The sequence below is a fragment of the Gorilla gorilla genome, chromosome 11 (assembly GCF_029281585.2).
Source record: "Gorilla gorilla gorilla isolate KB3781 chromosome 11, NHGRI_mGorGor1-v2.1_pri, whole genome shotgun sequence".
NCBI classification, from domain to species: Eukaryota; Metazoa; Chordata; class Mammalia; order Primates; family Hominidae; genus Gorilla; species Gorilla gorilla.
Window position 1 is genome coordinate 74415058 of NC_073235.2, and position 23085 is coordinate 74438142.

General features: G+C 41.1%; 2 protein-coding genes across 3 annotated transcripts in view; one reads left to right on the forward strand and one right to left on the reverse strand.

Annotated features, from left to right (window-relative positions):
* The window catches only part of SLC25A12 (solute carrier family 25 member 12), a 221486-nt gene that overhangs the window by 135821 nt on the left and 62580 nt on the right, over window positions 1-23085 (reverse strand). The window lies entirely within an intron of this gene.
* Window positions 1-23085, forward strand: part of HAT1 (histone acetyltransferase 1) — a 69650-nt gene that overhangs the window by 208 nt on the left and 46357 nt on the right. Inside the window, exons 1-2 of one of the 2 annotated variants that reach the window (XM_019022429.3) lie at window positions 2304-2322; window positions 2927-3031. In XM_019022429.3, coding sequence (XP_018877974.1) covers window positions 2938-3031 — 94 coding nt within the window. In that variant the 5' untranslated portion in view covers window positions 2304-2322; window positions 2927-2937. Of the gene's footprint in view, window positions 1-2303; window positions 2323-2926; window positions 3032-23085 lie in introns of those variants that run through there. The other variant, XM_004032786.4, reaches the window with a different exon arrangement.

Below are 23085 nucleotides of genomic sequence, written 5' to 3' on the forward strand. Positions count from 1 at the left end.
GCTGTAGCCTGGGTTCCAGAAGGCCTGCTTGGGACCGGAAGCGCGGAACTCTCAGCCCAGCAGCTCCTTGTTGGCGGCGGTCCGCGCCCCCGCCCCCAACTGCTTGGGGTTCTGCGCCTTCTGCCAGCAACCCGGCCCCTACCGAGGGCCGAAGACGCCAGGGAAAAGCGTCATGATTTGGGCTTGTAAAATGCCACATGCCTTGGGGCCTGTTTCTCTTCCCATTCCTTTTGTCCACTGCTGCTTGCTTCGGCTCTTGTACATCTGGTCCTGTTCCCGCCAGCTGATTTTAATGCTCAGATCCTCCTCTTCCAGGTCTCCGTCTACCTTCCACTACAGTCAACTTCTGAGCTAGCGCATTGCTGCCTTGCCCTGCTCTAGCGCTCCCACTTGGATCTCGACTGACTTCGTAGTCGTCTCGTTAATCTGTCACACTTTAGTATTCCGAGGATCGTATTTAGATGCCCTTTGAGAAAGACTTTGTTCCTGAACTCCTCCCTTCTCTTTTAGGGTTGGACTACTATAATACAATTCTCTTGTGTACATTCTAGAGACCCTTCAAGTTACAATATTTAATAATGTATAATTGCTATTACTTTGTACGTGTATTAAGGCTGTTTTGGTGTGATTATTTTTTTCGATTACTTATCTTTTGAAGTTATGGACAGTTTCTTTTTCCTGAGACAGGGTCTCTCTGTCGCCCAGGCTGGAGTGCAGCGATCGTAGTTCCGGGCAGCCTCCAACTCCTCCTAGGCTCAAGCGATCCTCTTGCCTCAGCCTCCCGAGTAGCTAGGACTACAGGCATGCGCCACAACATTCGGCTAAAAAAAAAACAATTTTTTTTTAACCTTTTAGAGACAGAGTCTGGCTGTATTGCCTCAGGCTGATCTGGAACTCTTGGCCTCAAGCCATCCTCTCGCCTCAGCTTCCCAAAGTGTTGGAATGACAGTATTGAGCCACTTCGCTGGCCTCCGTTGCTTTTATCATCTCTTTACAGGGCATTCCTCATAGTCTCTCTACATTAACCATTCCATTTTTATGAATATGTGGGATAGACAAGCTGTTGTGTGAGCTCTACAGATGTTTAAAGAAGGACTTTTCTACCAGATGGAGATTGTAGGATCTTGAAGTACCACAGAAGAGGGAGGAGGTACTCTAAGAATTACATCTAAATTCGAATTTTGGGCCCATCATTTAGTAGTTGGATGCCTTTCAACTAAACCTCTTTCTAAGCCTGAACTTTTGAATATAAAATGGGGTTGATGTAATACCTACTTATAGAATTGTGCATATTGAGCTAATATATGATTTCACAGATTAAATTTTGTTGCTTACATTCCTCGAAGTAAATTCTGTAATCTCAGTTCTGTAGATTAGGGTCAGAGGGGTTGAGTAATGTGCTCTAGTTCCCTGAGCTTACTAGCTCAGTAAGTGTGCGAAATAGTCAGAATCCAGGAATTCTCACTCCAGACTATTAATCTGTACTGCTTCAAGTCTTTCCCATTTTCTGTGTGTGTGTTTTAACCCCTTTTTGAAGTTCATAGCACATCATTGTACCCCTTTTTATTTTTTGCTTATGGCTTTTTTCTGCCTGAATTTTTACTGATTTTTTTTTTTTTTGGAGGCTGAGTCTCGCTGTGTCACCATGCTGGAGTGCAGTGGCGCGATCTCGGCAACCTTTGCCTTCTGGATTCAAGCAATTCTGCCTCAGCCTCCGGAGTAGCTAGGACTACAGTCACGCGCCACCACGTCCAGCTAATTTTTGTATTTTTAGTGGAGATGGGGTTTCACCATGTTGGCCAGGATGATATCCGTTTCGACTTCGCGATCCCCCTGCCTCGGCCTCCCAAAGTGCTGAAATTACAGGCGTGAGCCACCGCGCCCAGCCCATTTTTACTAATCATATGTCCATTTTGTCAGGAGATTTGTTATCTTGAAAGTTTCTCTTGATAGTGATATCTTCCAATGTTATTTATTACATATATTATTGAGTAGCCACTATGTAGTAAAACTATTGTGCCAGTAGCTCACAGTTTATGACTTTAGGCATACATGATTTTTAAATATTTAATACAGTGGAAAGATGTTTTCTTTGTGCCCCTGTTCCTCTTCCTTCTTTCTTACCCATGGTAACTATGGTTACCAGATATTTGTGTATTCTTCTTGAGACATTCCATGCATTATCATTTCCTTATCTGAAGCACTCTGGTAGACTTTTTCCAATACTTAAAATGAAATTCTGTCATAATTATCAGAGGACATTCTCATTTTGCTTTTTACATCTTATAATGAAAAAGACGACTTAGGTATAAATCCTAGCAGGTAATTCGTATTAGTACATGTTCAGAAATGTTAGTTATCTATCATGTTAATTTTCAGGTTTATTCATTTATATTAAGTATGCCTAGTTTATAAGCCTGTATCTCAAAAGTGATTTCTTTTTCTGTTTTGTAATGAGGCATTCTTTTTTTTTTTTTTTTTGAGACGGAGTCTTGCTCTGTCGCCCAGGCTAGAGGGCAGTGGCATGATCTCGGCTCACTGCACGCTCTGCCTCCTGGGTTCAAGAGATTCTCCTGCCTCAGCCTCCCACGTAGCTGGGATTACAGGCGCCCGCCACCGTGCCCGGCTAATTTTTGTATTTTTAGTAGAGACGAGTTTCACCATCTTGGCGAGGCTGACCTTGAACTCCTGACCTCGTGATCCGCCCACCTCAGCCTCCCAGAGTGCTGGGATTACAGGCGTGAGCCACCGTGCCCAGCTGGCATTCTTAATACATTTATTTAAGAGTATGCGGAGAATGACTTGTGCTTTTATGATCTATCAGCATGTTTTAAATCATACCCCTATTCCACTTATAATAACCCTATTGCAGGTTTGACAATTTAAGTCACTTCCAACTAAACCTTTTAAAAACCTTTTCTCTTAGGATTTGGTGCTATGGAGAAATTTTTGGTAGAATATAAGAGTGCAGTGGAGAAGAAACTGGCAGAGTACAAATGTAACACCAACACAGCAATTGAACTAAAATTAGGTATGTATGCCATTTCTAAGTGATGTTATGTACATACTGTGTGTGTATATATAATCTTTCATTTTAAATTTGAAGTAAAATTTTATGTAAGAGCAGTTATTTATGCAAATGTATGGTTTTCTGCATTTATTGAACATATTCAGATTTTATTCAGTTTTGATTTATGTCATGGAAGGTGTAGATGTTTGAAAGGTGACAGAATTTTATATAAAAAGGAAAGACGGTGGGGCAAAAAGTAATAAGTATATATAGTTTCAGCCTCTTAAAAATATTTTTTACTTTTTTGCCTGTAAGAATAATAAACAATAGCAAATATTGGTGAGGATGTGGAAAAAAACACTTGTATATTGCTGGTGGGAATGTAAAGTGATATAACTATTTTGGAAAACAGTTTGGCAATTTTCTTTTCTTTTCTGTCTTTTTTATTTTCTTTCCTTCCTTCTCGTCTTTCATTTCCTCCCCTCACCCCTTTTTTTTCTTTCTCTCTTTTTTAAAGAGACAAGGAAGGTCTCACTCTATCACCCAGGCTGTAGTGCCACGGCATGGTCATAGCTCACTGCTGCCTCCAACCCCTGGGCTCAGGCAGTCCTTCTGCCTCAGCCTGCCAAGTAGCTAGGAGACCACAGGTGTGCACCACCCAAGCCCGGCTAATTTTTATTAAAAACATTTTTTTTTTTGAGACGGAGTTTCGCTCTTGTTGCCCAGGCTGGAGTGCAATGGCGTGATCCTGGCTCACTGCAACCTCCGCCTCCTGGGTTCTAGTGATTCTCCTGCCTCAGCCTCCCGTGTAGCTGGGATTACAGGCATGCGCCACCACGCCCGGCTAATTTTTTGTATTTTTAGTAGAGACGGTTTCTCCATGTTGGTCAGGCTGGTCTTGAACTCCCAACCTCTGGTGATCTGCCCACCTTGGCCTCCCAAAGCGCTGGGATTACAGGCATGAGCCACCACGCCTGGCTTATAAACATTTTTTCATAGAGATGGACCCTACGTGTCTATGTGTCCAGGCTCATCTTGAACTCTTGTCTTCAAGCAGTCCCCTGGCTTGGCCTCCCAAAGTGTTGGGATTATAACTGTGAGCCACAGCGCCCCTCCTGGTTTGACAGTTTCTTAAGAAGTTAAACATAAATGAATTATATGACCCAGGAGTTATACTGCCAGGTATCTGTCTACTCAAGAGAAATGAAAATGTATGTTCACGGAAAAACTTGTACATGAATGTTCATAGCTGCGTTATTCACAATAGCCAAAAAAATGTAAGAAACCCAGATATATATCAGCTGGTAAATGAATAAAGTATAGTATAGCTATACCACGGAATACTATTTGACAATAAGAAGGAATGAAATTCTGATACCTATTGCAGTAAACCTTAAGAAGATTGTGCTAAGTGAAAGAAACTAAACAAAAACACCATATATTGTGTAATTCCATTTGTATGAAATGTTCAGAAAAGACACATCCATAGAGACAGAAAGTAGTGGTTGCACAGTGGAGCACAGAGTAACTACAAATGGACCTGACATTTCTTTTGGGAATTATGGAAATGTTTGAAAGTTAGATTGTGGCACAGCTCTGAATTTGCTAAAATTTTACACTTAGAACAAGTGAAAAATAATATATGCTCATGATTCCTGGTTGCATTACTTTCCATGCCTGAGTTTCCTCATTGTTAATAGTACTTCACAGTGGTTACAAAGATTAAATATGGAGTTAAATATCAGTAAAGTGTTTAAACTCCTTGACATGCAGAAAATACTTGGTAAGGGCTGAGTGGAGTGACTGGATGTGGTTGCTGAGATCTGTGTATTTTTTTTACATGTCCCCTCATTTTTCAATTACTTCATTCTTTGATACTTTGATTACCTTGGAACATCCTGTCATCTGTTATCTCTGCCCCAGCCTTGGAATCAGCCATTTCTCCAAGGATCCCTGGTTTCTTTTAGTAGGAAATGTTATTTTATTTTATTTTAGAGACAGAGTCTCACTCAGTCGCCCAGGTAGAGTGCAGTGGTGCGATCTTGGTTCACTGCAACCTCTGCCTCCCAGATTCAAGTAATTCTTGTGCCTCAGCCTCCGTAGTAGCTGGGATTACAGGCATGTGCCACCAGCCCTGGGTAATTTTTTTGTGTTTTTAGTAGAGATGGGGTTTCGCCATGTTGGTCAGTCTGTCTCAAACTGACCAAGTGATCCACCTGCCTCGGTCTCCCAAAGTGCTGGAATTACAGGCATGAGCCACTGCACCCAGCCAGGAAATGGTTTTTTATTTTGAGATGGAGTCTCACTGTTGTCACCCAGGCTGGAGTGCAATGACGCGGTCTTGGCTCACTGAAACCTCTGCCTCCTGGGTTTAAGTGATTCTGGTGCCTCAGCCTCCCAAGTAGCTGGGATTACAGGCACCTGTCACCACACCCAACTGATTTTTGTATTTTTAGTAGAGACGGTTTCATCATGTTGGCCAGACTGGTCTTGAACTCCTGACCTCAGGCGATCTGCCCACCTTGGCCTCCCAAAGTGCTGGGATTACAGGCATGAGCCACCACCCCCAGCCACAGGAAATGATATTTTAAAGCCAAGATTCGGGTGCTAAAGCCAAGATCTAGGTGCTAGGTGAACATATTGCTGTTAGTATTGCTCTAGCATTAATGAGAGCAGGCTTAGTAGATAGAACTTTGTTCCTTACTGTTCAGTCCCTGCCACCTGCAAGGTGACTACAGTCTCATTTCTTTGACCAAAATTAGCTTTCCGTGTTCTAGCACTTTATATAAATGGAATTATACCATATATACTGGCTTTGTGACTGGCTTGTTTCATTAAGCATAATTTTTATGAGGTACATCATATGTTGTCTGTACCAGTAGTTCATTTCCCATTTTTTTTTTTTTTTCGTTTGAGACGGAGTCTCACGCTGTTGTCCGGGCTGGAGTGCAGTGGCACGATTGCGGCTCAATGCGATCTCCACCTTCTGGTTTCAAGCGATTCTCCTGCCTCAGCCTCTGGAGTAGCTGGGATTACAGGCGCCCGCCACCACGCCTGGCTAATTCTTTTGTATTTTTAGGAGAGATGGGGTTTCACTATGTTGGCCAAGCTGGTCTCGAACTCCTGGCTTCATGATCGCTTGCCTTGGCCTCCCAAAGTGCTGGGATTACAGGCGTGAGCCACCGTGCCCGGCAGTTCATTCCTTTTTATTGCTGAATACTGTTCTGTTGTTGGATACATCATTATTCACCAGTTAATAGATATTTGAGTTGTTTCTAGTTTTTGGCTGTTATTCTATGAGTTTTTTTGTGGACATATGATTTTATTTTGGATAAATTCCTAGCTGTGGATTTGCTGGGTCAATAGGGTATTTGTATGTTTAACTTTATGGGATACTTGCCAGACTGACTTCCAAAGTACTTTTATACTCACATCAACAGTGTATTAGAATTTTCGTTATTCCATATCCTCACCAACATTTTATGTTGTCAGTTTTTAAAGTTTTAGGCATTCTACTGGGTTTATAGTAGTAGTTCTTTGTTAATAGTACTTCATAGTGGTTGTAAAGATTAAATAGGTTTTAATTTTCCTTTCCCTGGTAAGTAATGCTATTAAGAATTTTTTTTTTTAATGTTATTGACTATCTCCTTTTGGACTCATGTATTCACATCTTTTGCCCATTTTAAAATTAGGTTATTTGTCTTTTTGTTATTAGTTGTAGGTGTTATTTACCTACATATTCTGGATGAGTCCTTTATGCAGATTACATGTTTTGTGCACATTTTTCTCTCAGTTCGTGGCTTGCCTGTTCATATTCTAAACTTTTTTTGTATAACCAGAAGTTTTTAGTTTTAATCATGTCCAGTTTATTAATTTTAAAAATTTCTATTAGTGTTTTCTGGTTCATGCCTAATATCTTTGTCTACCCCAAGGAGATCATGAAGCTCTCCTAATGTTTTCTTCTGGAAGGTTTTTAGTTTTAGCTTATTAAAATTATGTCCATGATCCATCTCATGTTATTTTTCATGTCCAATATGAGGAAAGGGATTAAGGTTTATTGTTCCATGTGGATATCCACTTGTTTCAGTATAATTTGTGTGAATGCCTTGGTGCATTTTTAACAAAAATATATTGAACGTACACGTGTGGATCTACATCTGGACGTTTCTCATTCATTGTCTGTTTTTCTGTCAATATCGTACTGTCTGGATTAGTGTAACTTTCTAGTGATTCCTGGTAGTGTGAGTCCTACATCTTTATTTTTTAAAGATTGTTTCGATTATTCTTGAGCTTATTTCTGTATACATTTTGGAATCAGGTGGTTAATTTCTATTTAAAAAGTTCTGACTAATCTTAAGATTACATTGAATCTAAAATTGAATGTGGGGAGAATTGCTATCTTAATAACATTGAGCCTTCCAGTATATGAACATGATGTATTTCTGTATTCTAGAAATGTTTCAGGTTTTCAGTCTTGCATGTATTTTGTTAAATTTATCTGAGTAAATCTAAATCTTTTGATTTTTGATGCTCTTAAAAATGGTATACTTTTTTATTTATTTATTTTTGTATGTGTGACATGTTCTCACTTTGTCACCGAGGATGGAGTGCAGTAGCATGATCTCCACTCACTGCAACCTCTGCCTCCGAGCTCAACTGATCCTCTTACCACAGCTTCCCGAGTAGCTGGGACTCCGCATACACCACCATGCCTGGCTAATTTTTGTATTTTTTGTAGAGACAGGGTTTCGCCATGTTACCCAGACTGGTCTTGAACTTCTGGGTTCGAGTGATCTGCCCACCTAGGCCTCCCAAAGTGCCATTACAGATGTAAGCCACTGTGCCTGACCTAAAAATGATATACTTTAAAAATTTTCTCTTCCAATTGCTTGTTTTATGTGTGTGCATGTGCATATGCATGGACACACAATGGCACAGTTTGTGTAATTGTTTTGTATTCTGCAACCTTGCTAAATTCACTTATTGTAGTTTTTTGTATTCTGGGCTTTTTCTGAGAGAGTGTCTCACTCCATTGCCAAGGCTGGAGTACAGTGGCGTGATTGTGGCTCACTATAGCCTTGACTTCCCAGGCTCAAGCGAACCTCCCACCTCAGCCTCCTGAGTAGCTGGGACTATAGATGCGTGCCACCATGCTTGGCAATTTTTTTTTTTATCCTAGGGACAGGGCCTCACTATATTGCCCATGCTGGTCTTGAACTCCTGGGCTCAAGCAGTCCTCTTGCCTCAGCTTCCCAAAGTGCTAGGGTTGCAGGCATAAGCCACCACACCCAGTTATAGGATTTTTTTTTTAAATGTAGATTATTTCAGATTTCCTGCACACAAACATTACCTGTTAATGAAGAAAATCACAGTTTTTCTTTGCCTTATACAGTTGTCCATTGGTATCTTCAGGGATTTGGTTCCACGATCCCCCGTGAATACCAAAATATGCCGATGATCCGGTCCATTATACAAAATGCCATAGTGTGGCTGGGCATGGTGGCTCACATCTGTAATCTAGCACTTTGGGAGGTTGAGGCAGGCAGATTGCTTGAGCCCAGGAGTTTAAGACCAGCCTGAGCAACATGGCAGAACCCCATCTCTACAAAAAATACAAGAATTAGCCAGGCATGATGGTGTGCATCTGTAGTTCCAGCTACTCAGGAGGCTGAGGTGGGAGGATCTCCCTGAGCCCGAGAGTTCTAGGCTGCAGTGAGCTGTGATTGTGCCACTGCACTCCAGTGTGAGTGACAGAGTGAGACCCTGTCTTGATAGATAGATAGCCATATAGCTGGGCACGGTGGCTCACGCCTGTAATACCAGCACTTTGGGAGGCTGAGGCAGGAGTTCGAGAAGACAAGCCTGGTCAACATGGTGAAATTCCGTCTCTACTAAAAATACAAAAATTAGCTGGGCATGATGGCACACACCTGTAATCCCAGCTACTTGGGAGGCTGAGGCAGGAGAATTGCTTGAGCCCAGGAGGTGGAGGTTGCAGTGAGCCGAGATTGTGCCACTGCACTCCAGCCTGGGCGACAAAGCAAGACTGTGTCTCGGGGGGGGAAAATAGCCATATAGTACAGTCAGCTCTTTGTATCTGCAGATTCTGTATTTGAGGATTCAGCCAATCTCATGTTGATCTGTAATTGGTTGAGTCAGTGGATGTGGAACCTGCATATATGGAGAACCACTTGTGTTTCATTTTCTTGCCTTACTGCACTGGCCAGAACCTCTATTACAATGTCAAATGGAAGTGATAGAGTAGACATCCTTGCCTTATTCCCAATTGAAGAAGGAAAATTTTGAGCCTTTCACCATTCACTATGATGTTAGCTATAGGTTTTTCATATGTGCCCTTTATCAGGTTGAGAAAGTTTCCTTCTATTCCTAGTTTGGTGAGAGTTTTTATTATGAAAGTGTTACATTCTAATGCTTTTTCTTTATCAAGATAATCATAAGATTTTTCTCCTTTAATTCTGATAATGTGGTGAATTACATTGATGAGGTTTTAAGTGTTAAATTAGCCTTGCATGCCAGTATATTATCCTTTTTCTGCTTTGCTAGATTTGACTTGGCAATGTTTTGTTAAGACTCTTTGTTCATCACAGGTGATGGTTTCTTTTTTCATATGTCTTTGCTTGATTTTGGTATCAAGGTTTCCTGGCCTCATAAAATGAGTTGGGAACTGTTTCTTCTCTATCTTCTGGAAGAATTTGTATAAGACTGCATTATTCCTTTAAATGTTCAGTAGCATTCACCAGTGAAGTTTTATGTGCCTTGAGTTTTCTTTGTTGGAAGGTTTTTAACTATACATCTAATAAATAGATTTAATACTGTTCTGATCTTCTGTTTCTTCTTGTGTCAGTTTTGGTGATTTTTGTCTTTTAAAGTATTTCTCTATTTTATTTAACTTTCTTGGCAGAAAGTTGCTTACAGTATTCCCCTGTTACCATTTAAATGACTGTAGAGCCAGGTGCAGTGGCTCAGACCTGTAATCCCAGATCTTTGGGAGGCCAAGGCAGAAGGATCGCTTGAGCCCAAGAGTTCAAGGCCAGCCTGGGCAATATAATGAGATCTCGACAATAAAATAAAATTTAAAAATTAGCCAAGCATGGTGGCATGCACCCATAGTCCTAGCTACTTGGGAGGCTGAGGTGGGAGGATCACTTGAGCCAGAGAGGTGGAGGTTACAGTGAGCTGGGATCATCTTACTGCACTCCAGTCTGGGTGACAGAGCCAGATGCTGTCTCAAAAAATAAAATAAGTGACTCTAGAATCTATAATCCCTTCTTGGGGGTATTGGTAATTCTTTTTCTCTTTGTCTTTTAATGTCTCCCTACAAGTTTACCAATCTTACCGATCTTTTCAGCATTGCCTTTGTCTGTTATTTATCTGTTTTCTTAATCTTTATAAATTCTTTCATTCTTCTTACTTTGGGTTAATTTTTTTTTTCCTTCTTTTGAGACAAGGTCTTGCTCTGTTGCCCAGGCTGGAGTGCAGTGGTGTGATCATGGCTCACTGTAGCCTCAACCTCTTGGCTCAAGTGACCCTCTCACCTCAGCCTCCCGAGTAGTTGGGACTACAGGTGCACACCACCACACTTAGCTAACTTTTGTATTTTTTTTGTAGAGATGGAGTCTCACTATGTTGCTCAGGGTGGTCTCGAACTCCTGGGCTCAAGTGATCCTCCTGCCTTGGCCTCCCAAAGTGTTAGGATTGCAGGCATGAGCCACCTTACCTGGTCTAATTTGCTTTTTTTTTAAGATCTTTCTTTTTAAAGTAGATGTGTATATAATTAACTTTAAACTTTCCTTTTCTAATACTAGCGTTAATGTTATAAATTTACCTCTAGCTGCAGTGAGCCAAGATCGCATCACTGCACTCCAGCCTGGGTGACGGAGCAAGACTCCGTCTCAAAAAAAAAAAGAAAAAAAAATTTACCTCTAAATATTGATATAGTTGCATCCCACCAATTCTGTTATGTTCTATTTTTATTGCTCAATTCAAAATATTTTTAAATTTCCCTTGCGACTTCTTTTTTGACCCATGAGTTATATAGAAGAGTGTTACTTAATTTCCAAATATTTGGGACTTTTCTAGCTGTCTTATTGTCACTGATTTCTGAATTAGTTCTGTCAAGGTCAGACAATACAGTCTTATTTCAGTCCTTTTAAATTCATGGAGCCTTGTTTTATAGCTTATCATATAGGATCTGTTTGGTCAGTGTCCTAGGTGCACTGAAAAATAATTTATAGTCTGCAGTTTTATGTAGTGTTCTATAAGTGTAAATTGACTTAATAGTATTAAAGTCTTTTATGTTTTTACTGACTTTCTAGCAATTAGGACAATTGAGAGAACTGTCAAAATCTCCAGCTGGAATTGTGGATTGTCTATGTCTTCAGTCATTAATTTTTGCTTGATGTATTTGCAGCTCTGATATTAGGTACATACAGATTTAGACTTCCTATGTCTTCTTGGTGAATTGACCTTACTTATTATAAAATGTTCCATCTTTACCTCTGTCCCCTCTTTAACCCATCTTGCCTCATATTTAAGTCTACTTAGTTAGATATTAATATAGAAATGAGAATGTTTTAAACCTGTAAGAAATAACAGCATGTTTATATGCTGATGCCAATGATCTATCAGAGAAGGGGGAAATAATACAGGAGTATTTCTGGAAGTATCAGAGAAGGGGAGTATTTGTTGAGTAATATCCTTGACAATGTAAGAGGGGGGAGTATTTTATTAATCAGTGGAAGGATTAGCCTTAGATAGGAGCATGGAGAATTTCTACCATAACAAGATGAAGGAGGGTATACAGGAATTGCTGCAGTAAGTTAGAAGGTGTAGAGGAAGCATTTTGTGCAGTTTCTTTTCTGAATGCTTCTGTTTCCTAAGTGAGATAGGAAGCAAGGTCATCTGTGGAGAATGTGCTTATAGAAGAAGGCATTGGAGATTTGAGGAAATAGTCATCTAGGTGAGTGGGAGGAGTGAGTAGACTTGAGAACTGTTACGATTGTCAGGTAGCACTAAGGGCCCACTTCAAGTTAGTTCTCATGAATGTAAAGTGAGGTCAGCCACGTCCAGATGAAAGTGTGCCACAAAGAATAGACATATAGTTAAATTTAACTAGAGTGGGTTTTTTGTTTTTTTTTTTTTTGAGACAGATTTTGGTCTTGTCATCCGGGCTGGAGTGCAATGGCGCGATCTCAGCTCACTGCAACCTCCGCCTCTGGAGTTCAAGTGATTCTCCTGCCTCAGCCTCCCAAGTAGTTGGGATTACAGGCGCCCACCACCACGCCCGGTTAATTTTTGTATTTTTAGTAGAGGCGGGGTTTCGCCATGTTGGCCAGGCTGGTCTCAAACTCCTGACCTCAAGTGATCCATCTGCCTCAGCCTCCCAAAGTGCTGGGATTACAGGCGTGAGGCACCGCGCCTGGCCTAGAGTGGTTTTCTTTTTACCAGGCGGCTATGAAAAAAATTAAGGCCAAGGGGTTGAGGATGTTTAGGATGGAGTAATAACATTGATGGACCATGGAATTCTGCACTGGAAAGGGAGGAAAACGAGGATATGAAGTAGAAGAGGGACAGTGAAATTATGTTCAAATCAATTCATTGTAGCCAAGCATGGTGGCTCATGCCTGTAATCCCAGCACTTTGGGAGGCAGAGGCGGGTGGATCACCCGAGGTCAGGAGTTCGAGACCAGCCTGGCCAACAAGGTGAAACCCCGTCTCTACTAAAAATACAAAAATTAGCTGGGCATGTTGGCACATGCCTATAATCTCAGCTACTTGGGAGACTGAGGCAAGAGAATCGTTTGAACCTCGGAGGCCAAGGTTGCTGTGAGCTGAGATTGTGCCATTGCACTCCAGCCTGGGCAACAAGAGCAAAACTCCATCTCAAAAAAAAAAAAAAAAGAAAGACAAAATTCATTTTAAGTCTTGGTGGGGGCTGAAGAATTGTTAGAATTGGGGTATGGTTGGGTGTGGTGGTTCATGCTTGTAATCCCAGCACTTTGGGAGGCCCAGGCAGGATGATCACTTTAGCCCAGGAGTTTGAGACCAGCTTGGGCAACATAGGGATACCCCATTTCTACAAAAAATAAAATATTAGCTGGGTGTGGAGGTGCGTGCTTGTGGTCCCAGCTACTCAGGAGGCTGAGGCAGGAGGATCACCTGAGCCTGGAAGGTTGAGGTTGCAGTGAGCTGTGACTGGTTGTGCCACAACACTCCAGCCTGGGTGACAGAGCCAGACCCTGTCTCAAAAAACAAAAAACAAAACAAAACAAAAAAGAATTGGTATAGGGAGTGAGGTAGGAAGATAAGTGGTGATGGTAAGATGGTACAATGTTTGAAATAGAGATTAAGGAGGTATAATTGTCAATAATAATAAATAAAGGCTAGGGCACATCATGGGAATAAGTGGCTAAGGTACAGTAAAGACAAAATTCTTGGGGAGGAAGCAAGGAACTCCAAGGCTGGATTGGAAGATTCATTTTCATTAATTTTGAAGTTACCAAGATTTAAGTCAGATGTAGTGTTGGAAAGTGCAACAGTGAGCCTGGAGCTAAATTATTCAAAGAATGAGGGAGAGAGGTGGAGCATGAGCTTTAAAGTGGTTTATTCTTAGTGTGTGGGGAGAGAGACATTAGTCTGAAACCAGCAATGAGGAGCAAGGAGGATACCTTGTTCTAGCAGTATGAAGATAGAGAAAACAACCACTACCTGAGAGGTCTGTAAGACAGGAGCATCCTTAGGGGAGAGCCATGTGTGCCAAAGAACTGTTAGCGCAAGATAGGAGAGCATTTGATAAAAGAGGTTGGGGTTATGGAGAATTTTGGTGGTAACTGACCTCTAAGTTTCACAGTGGTCACAATGAGTTGGGAAGGGGTGGGAAATTAGATGAGTATTTTTATACTACTGTATAGGGATGAGAATCCCAGTGATAAGGGAATTTTTAAGAATTGGACTGCTGTTAATGGGAATAAAGAGTGTGATGGGATTAATTATGGCATCTCTAGGGAATATTTAATGTTGAGATACCTCATTTTGCAGATTGTTTGTGCTGATGGGAATGTTGCCAGCACACTGGGGCCACTCTTGTGTTTTAAAATTATATAATTAAGCTTGTTTTTCAATTTAGCATGGGTAGGAAAAGATGTATTGGGCAGTATGCTAAGATTTCAGTTATTTAAAGAACACAGGATTATGAATAAACTTAGATGTAGTCCAGAATACAATTAGATACTATACCCCGTGGGGGCCAGAATCCATTTATGTCTGCATTATGAGCACCTGTTGATAGATCATATATATTAAATGTGTTAAATACTTAAGTATTTATTTATTTATTTGAGATAGGGTCTGGCTCTGTTGCCCAGGCTGGAGTGCAGTGGTGTGATCTCGGCTCATTGCAACCTCTGCCTCCCAGGCTCAAGTGATCCTTCCACCTCAGCCTCCCGAGTAGCTGGGACTACAGATGTGTGCCACCATGCCCAGTGAATTTTTGTATTTTTTGTAGAGATGGGGTTTTGCCGTGTTGCCCAAGCTGGTCTTGAACTCTTATGTATTTATTAAACAAGCTTTAAAAATTGATTAAAATAATGTGCCTTGGTGATTTCTTAATTTTACTTTTGGTTAATAAGACATGTAGACTATATCTTCTTTCATGCATCTTGCCTCTCCAAAACTACTGAAGTGATTCTAAGAACTAGGAAGTATATGAACTTATTGTCATACATGGTGGTTCGTGCCTATAAAAGGTGGTGCCACTGACAGGGACACAAAGATTGGAGGGGAGAGCTGGCTCTGGTGGTACTGTTGCTGGTGATAGTTGAAGCCAGGAAAAAAGATGCGCTCTTAAAGGAACACACTGTGAAAGAAGGGCAGACCAAGGACCAAGTCTTGGAAAATGCCTATATCTAAGGGAGTGGAAGCAAAAGAAACCAGGTTAAGTCAGAAAAACAAGGAGGTATAGTATATAAGTGAGAAAGGAAGAATAATATTTCGGGTAGAAAAAGAGCTTAATAACATCTACTGTTATGGAGTTCAAGGAGAGTGAAGAAAAGCAGAACAGCACTAATTGTACAATAAAGTCATTAGTAACTCTGAAATAGCAGTAGCATGATGGTTAATTATAGTAACTGAGCTGTAGGAAAAAGGGTGGCTGAGGGAGGAGGATCACTTGAAGCCAGGAGTTTGAGGCCAGCCTAAGCAACATAGCGAGACCTTGTCTCTTAAAAAAAATTAAACAATTAGCCAAGTGTGTGGCACACACTTATAGTCTCAGCTACTTGGGAGGCTTGAGCACAGGAGATCAAGGCTGCAGTTAGCTGGGATTGTACACTGCACTCCAGCCTGGGCAACAGAGCAAGACCCCATCTATCTATCTGTCTGTCTACTGATTCTCTCTCTCTCTTTAAAGGAACTGTAAGAGTAGAAACAATAGGGCAGGGCAGGCATGGTGGCTCACACTTATAATCCCAGCACTTTGGGAGGCCAAGGTAGGAGGATTGCTTAAGGCTAGAGGAGTTCAAAACCAGTCTGGGAAACATAGCAAGACTCTGTCTCTACAAAAGAAAGAAAGAAGCAACAGTAAATATATTCAAAAGGAAGAATCACTGCAGGCCCTATGTTCTATATAGCGCAGTCCCCAACTTTTTTGGCACCAGGGACCAGTATAGTGGAAGACAATTTTTCTTCAGACCAGGGAGGGAGGTTTGCGGGGAATGGTTTTGGGATGATTCAAGTGCATTACATTCATTGTACACTTTTTCTATTTACATTGTAATTATAATGAAATTATTATACACCTCACTGTGGAATCAGTGGAAACCCTGAGCTTGTTTTCCTGCAACTAGACAGTTCCATCTGGGGGTGATGGATACAGTGACACCTGAAGTGTATTGCTTATGTCCAGTCTACTCTGTAATCTTGTTTTGGTTGCTGTCATTGCAGAAAACCCTGCCTCACAAGGATAAGATGTTGAGAATGGAAGCAGGCTTTTCAGTACTTTTCTGGCAATCACAGGATGTTCTGCCTTGATTTTAATCCAGAACATAAGGAGATTTGAAGTTGTCTGAAACATATTTTTTTTTTGAGACAGGGTCTTGCTCTGTTGTCCACACTGCAGTGCAGTGGTGCAGTCTCAGCTCACTGCAACCTCCACTTCCTGGATTCAAGTGATTCTCGTGCCTCAGCCTCCCAAGTAGCTGGGACTATGGGTGCATACCACCAAACCCCACTAATTTTTGTAATTTTAGTAGAGACGGGGTTTCGCCATGTTACTCCGGCTGGTCTTGAACCCCTGGACTCAAGCAATTCGCCTGCCTTGGCCTCCCAAAGTGCTGGGATTATAAATATGAGCCACCAGGCCCGGCTTCAGACACACTTTTAAGGCCACCTTCACTTGCTGTCTTAAGCAGTTGACCCTATTCCAGCACGGACAAAGTCGATTCACCTGACTTATTCAAAAATGGGTCACGGATCCATTCCTTCCCAGTTCAGGGTTCTTTTGTGGTTGGGAATTAATGCTCAAACTCTTTTGAAAGCTGAGATAGGTGATCGTGCACCAGCTGGAAATAAGAGGACCCTGTGAGCCACGGCCTTTCAAAATCTCTGCTAATGTTTGAAATATGTCAGCAAACCCAGTGTTCGCTCGTCACTCTAATACTTCTGCTTTGGCTTTGAATGCAGCCACTTTATCTGCCAACTTGAACACAATTGTTGTTCTCCCTTGAAGTGATAGATCAAGGTTGTTAAACAGGTTGAATATGTCACAAAAATAAGCAAGTTTTATGACCCATTCTGTGTCACTGAAATGTGCTGCCCGTGGTGACTGTTTTTCTAAAAGAAATCTCTGGAGCGGCTGTTGTAACTCAAAAACTTTAGCCAGTGATCTACTTTTAGAAAGCTATCTCACTTCTGTGTATAAGAGAAGATATGTGTGCTCTGTGTCCGTCTCCTCACAGAGCAATGTGAACAGGTGTGAGGTAAGGGCATATACTTTAATGTGGTTGATAATTTTAATTACGTCCTGCAAAATGTTAAGTTCAGGTGACATTTTTTAGCTAGCCAGCATTACTCAATGGATGGAATAGTGCGTAGACTCACATTTGGAAGTAACTTCTTTTTCTTTTCTTTTCTTTTTTTTTTTTAAGACAGGGTCTCACTTTATTGCACAGGCTGACTGCTGTGGCGCAGTCATGGCTCATTGTAGCCTCAACTTCCTGAGCTCAAGCAGTTCTGCCTGGGACTACAGGCACATGCCACCACACCCAGCTAATTTTTTATTATTTGTAGAGAAAGGGTATCACTGTATTGCTCAGGCTAGTCTCAAACTCCTGGACTCAGCGATCCTCCCACCTCAGCCTCCAAAAGTGCTGGGATCACAGGCATGAACCACTGCGTCTGGCCAAGGTGACCTCTTTGACCTGAATAATGAAACCAGAAAGCTGTCCAGTCATGGCAGCCACTTTGTCCATGCATATACCAACACAAAATGACCAATTCAGTTTCCCTGATATGTAATCATTCAAAGACTTGAATAGTTCTGCAGTGTGGTATTGGTTGGCAAGAAAAGTACACATAACGTATTCTCATGCACATCCTCCTGAAAAATATATTGCACAAAAACAAGCGTTGTTGCCTTGTTGTCAGCATTGGTAGACTCGTCAACCTGGATTGTGCACCATAGTGACTCAACCCTCTAACAATTGTGCCTCAATATCCCCTGCTATTTCATTAGTTCTTCTAGTTATGGTATGAGCCTAAGGAGGAACATGCGCCACCTTTTGAATTCAAGCCTCTCCTAAAAGTTCACGACAAATGTCCTTAGCAGTAGGCAGGATTAACTCTTCACCAGTAGTAAAGGGCTTCTTAGTTTTAGCAATGTGGTTAGCCATTAAGAATGGAGCTCTTAGTGCAGACACATTTGATGAAGTGGTGGCCTTCAATAAATTGCTTCTGTTCTTCATGTTCATGTTTTTTTCTTTTGAAAACTCCAAAGGCTTGTCTTTTAATGCAGGGTGCTTGGTCTCGATGTAACTAAGCAGTTTTGAAGGTTTTGTGGCTTTGTTGGATAGCTGGTCACCATGTACTGTACAAAGAGGGCTTGGAGAATGTGAATCACCTGTTGCAGTGAACCCGTAATTTAAGTAGGACTCTTGGTATTTTAAATGCAGCTTTCTTTTTGTTGGCACTCTTAGAGTCTTCTGCTGTCTCATCATTGGGTCTTTCCCCTTTTTCAAAGAAGCTCTTCAGTGATATTTGTTTTTCACTCATTTTGACTAGGGTTAGCAAAAAGACTTACCAAAACTGTGACTGAGACAAGTGTACAGTGTGAGAAAGAGGCACAGGTGGAAGTCGCAAATAAAATAATGGGTTGGCAACATGGGGACTAAAATAAATGTTGGATTCTGACTTAAAGCCTGCTACTAGATGTAGCTGTACAATGGAACTACATGAACTCACTTGCCATTATAAAGCCTGTCACCAGATGCAGCTTAGTTGTCACTTGCCACTCACTACTCACTGATAGGGTTGGTGTTTTTTTTGTTGTTGTTTTGTTTTTTTTGAGACAGAGTCTCGCTCTGTTGTCCAGGCTGGAGTGCAGTGGCGGGATCTCGGCTCACTGCAACCTCCACCTCCTGGGTTCAAGTGATTCTCCTGCCTCAGCCTCTGGAGTAGCTGTGATTACAGGTGTGCGCCACCACAGCTGGCTAAGTTTTGTATTTTTAGTAGTGACGGGGTTTCTCCTTGTTGGCCAGGCTGGGCTGATAGGGTTTTGATATGAGTCTGCAAGCAATTGATTTATTATGGTCTCTTTGCAGTCAAACCTCTCTGCTAATGTTAATCTGTATTTGCGTCCGCTCCCCAGTGCTAGTATCACTGCCTCAGCTCCACCTCAGATCATCAGGCATTAGATTCTCATAAGGAGTGGTCAACCTAGATCCCGTGCACGAGCAGTTCTCAGTAGGGTTTTTGCTCCTATGAGAGTCTAATGCCACCACTGATCTGACAGGAGGCGGCGCTCAGGCAGTAGTGCAAGCAGTGGGGGACAACTGTAAATACAGATGAAGCTTTTCTAGCTTACCCACTACTCATCTCCTGCTGTGCAGCCTGGTTCCTAACAGGCCACAAACCGATACATGGGGTTTGGGGGCCCCTCCTGTAGAGCAATAAGGTGCCATTTAGTATTCCAGGCCCTGAGCTTCCATTTTTCTACAAAAGTGTGAGTGACATAGATTTTTTTTGTTTTTGTTTTTTGAGATGGAGTCTTGCTCTGTCACCCAGGCTGGAGTGCAGTGGCTCGATCTCGGCTCACTGCAACCTCTGCCTCCTGGGTTCAAGCAATTCTCCTACTTCAGCCTTCCGAGTAGCTGGGATTACAGGTGCACACCACCACACCCAGCTAAATTTTGTAATTTTAATAGAGACGGGGCTTCACCATGTTGGCCAGGCTGGTCTCGAACTCCTGACCTCAGGTGATCCACCTGCCTTGGCCTCCCAAAGTGCTGGGATTACAGGCATGAGCCACTGTGCCCAGCTGCAACATAGGTTTTTAGTGCTTATTTTGAATTGTTTCAGTTTTTTATACTGTATATTTTTTCTGAGTATTGCAGTAATACATATTTTGCAGAAAATTTGGAAAGTAGATAAAAGTATATGAAATAAAAACTATCCATAATTCATCACTCAAAATAACTACCTCCGTATTATAATTTGGAGTGTTTTCTTCTAGTATTTTTTTATTATGTATTCATTTCTATTGTTTCTCTTTTATAAAATCGAGGTTACCGTATCATGTTCTGTTCACTTAACTCTGCATTGTGAACATTTTCCTATGTTTGTCATGATAACATGTTTAATAATTATGTAAGCCATTTCACGTATTTACTGTAATTTAATCATTCACCTGTGACATTTGAGTTGCTTGTTTGCTGTACTGTCATACCTGCCTTATAAAGACTTGAAAATATTTAATGTTTCTGATATGCTGGAGAAAGTTCACATTTTGTACATGTTCTCAAGTAACATATATATATATATGTGACATATATATGTCACACTGGTTGAACCTTAGATCCGCTAAATACCAACTTTTAGTTCCTATTTTCTGTGGACCAAATTTTATGGGAAAATATTAAAACCTCACTAATTTGGATGACAGGGGCATCAGAAGAAGGCCAATCTGAATTTTAGAAATTATTATCATAACTAGGCTTAAGACAACTTTTCTTACTCATTACTTGTTCTTTTCTCTATGTCTTTTTACCCATCACTACCAAAATGTCATATAATATACATATTAGTTTGAAAATTAATTTTTCACAATTTCTAGATTTTCCAAACATTTTCAAGCATTAGAGATGTAGTAGTTGTGAATTTTTAGGTTAGTGAGTCTGGACATATTTGACTTTTTTTTTTTTTTTTAACTATTACAGGCATACAAAAAATACAGTGCTGGCTGGGCACGGTGGCTTTCCTGTAATCCCAACCCTTTGGGAGGCTGAGGCGGGCAGATCACCTGAGGTCAGGAGTTTGAAACCAGCCTGGCCAACATGGTGAAACCCTGTCTCTACTAAAAATACAAAAATTAGCTGGGCGCTAATTTTTGTGTGGCGGGTGCCTGTAATCCCAGCTACTTGGGAGGCTGAGGCAGGAGAATCACTTGAACCCGGGAGGCAGAGGTTGCAGTGAGCCGAGATCATGCAATTGCACTCCAGCCTGGGCGACAGAGAGAGACTCTGTCTCAGAAAAAAACAAACAAACAAACAAACAAACAAAAAAAAGGAAACTAAGCAATATCTCTGATCCCATCACTCTGCTTTTTCAAATCTTAACATTTGGCTGCATTTGCCTAAGCCTCTTTTTTTTCTTTAAATTTTTGTTATGAAAAATTTTAAACACAGAACAATTGAGAGAATAAGACAATACTCATGTATATTTAACACCTAGATTCAACAGTTAACATTTTGCCGTATTTGCTTTAGTATGTGTGTATTTTTGCTGAATTATTTGACAGTAGGTGTCTAAACATCATGACACTTCCCTATAGTATATCTCCTAATATATGGACATTCATATATATATATATATGTATATATCCATAATACTGTTATCACACTTAAGAAAATTAATGGTAATTTTTTCAATACTGTGTAATTTCTGGTTTTCCTAGTTGCCATCAAAACACTTTAATAGCTTTAAAAAAAATTAGTCCAGGCATGGTGGCTCATGCCTGTAATTCCAGCACTTTGGGAGGCTGAAGTGGGAGGATGGCTTGAGCCCAGAAATTGGATACGAGCCTGGGCAACAAAGTAAGACCCCCATCTGTACAAAAAATTTAAAAAATTAGTTGTTCATGGTGATTTGCACTTGTAGTCTCAGCTACTTTAAAGGCTGAGGTGGGAAGATCTTTTGAGCCCAGGATTTCAAGGTTGCTGTGAGCTGTGATTGTGCCACTGTACTCCAGCCTGGGTGACAAGGAAACCCTGTCTCAAAAAAAAATAAATACTTAAACAAGGATCCAGTAAGGGATTGTGCACTGCATTTGGTTGTAATGTTTCTTAAATAATCTCTTTTAATCCAGAGCAGTCCCTTTCCGTCCACATGCAACTTTTCCCCTACATGACATTGATTTATTTGGGAGAGTAAAGTCATTGCACAGACAAATGTACATTCTGAATTTGTGTATTTCCCTTTGATATTAGTTTAACTTCCTCCTCTATCCTCTGTATTTCCTGTGAATTGTAAGGTAAAAAGCTTGATTAGATTTAAGATAAAAATTTTTGGTGAGAAAACTTCATGGGTGATGCAGCATACAGTTGGTCCTTGAACAACGCGACTTGAACTGCGTGGGTCCACTTACACATGGACTTTTTTTCCTACCAAATGCAGATAGAAGGTACAGTGTTTGGGACACCAGACAGAACTACAGGACTTGAGTATCATGGATTTTGGTACAGTCAGGGGTCCTAGAGCCAGTCTCTCGAGTATACTGAGGGATGACTGTACTTCATATTGCATTGAATCAGGAGGCACATAATGTTGTTCTGTCCCACAATGAATGATGCTAAGTTAGATCATTTGGAAAGGAGGTGACTACCAGATCTCTACAGTGAAAATATACCTTTTCTTCTGTAAATTAGTAATCTGCTGGTGATACTTTGGCATGCAGGGAATGACCTGGTCTGTGAGGACAGTGTTAGAAATTTTTCATCTACAGTTTATCTTCTTTTTTCCCCCTGAGACGGAGTCTCGCTTGGTCACCCAGGCTGGAGTGCAGTGGCACAATCTCAGCTCAATGCAACCTCCTCCTCCCAGGTTCAAGCGATTCTCATGCCTCAGCCTCCAGAGTAGTTGGGATTATAGGGACCTACCACCATGCCTGGCTAATTTTTGTATTTTAGTAGAGACGGCATTTCACCATATTGGTTAGGCTGGTCTTGAACTCCTGACTTCAAGTGATCTGCCTGCCTCAGCCTCCCAAAGTGCTGGGATTACAGGTGTGAGCCACCGCGCCCAGCCCTCCAATTTTTCTTTTCATTCTTCAATTGCTTAAGAATTTTTTAATGAATAAAATTTTCTTCCTAAGATAAATTTTATCAGGGAACTATCTAGTATTTCAGTACTCACAGCAAATACAAATAAAAATAATAAAAGGATACCCATTCCATCTTAGATTGATAGAAATTGAAGTCGAGGGTACAGAGTATCCTTGAGTACAGCAGAGTGTTCTCAAGGATGTAGGGAGCAAAGGAGTTTACAAGCTATGGGTATATAAACTGCTTGTGGGTGTATACACTGTTACAATATTTTTATAGGGCACTTTAGCTAGCTAGCTAGCTAGCTAGCTATAATTTTTTTTTTTTGAGACAGTCTTTGTCGCCCAGGCTGGAGTGCAGTGGCATGATCTTGGCTCACTGCAACCTCTACCTCCTGGATTTAAGCGATTCTCCTGCCTCAGCCCTCTAAGTAGCTGGGACTACAGGCATGCGCCACCATGGCTAGCCAATTTTTTATTTATTTATTTATTTATTTTGAGAGAGTCTCGCTCTCTTGGCCAGGCT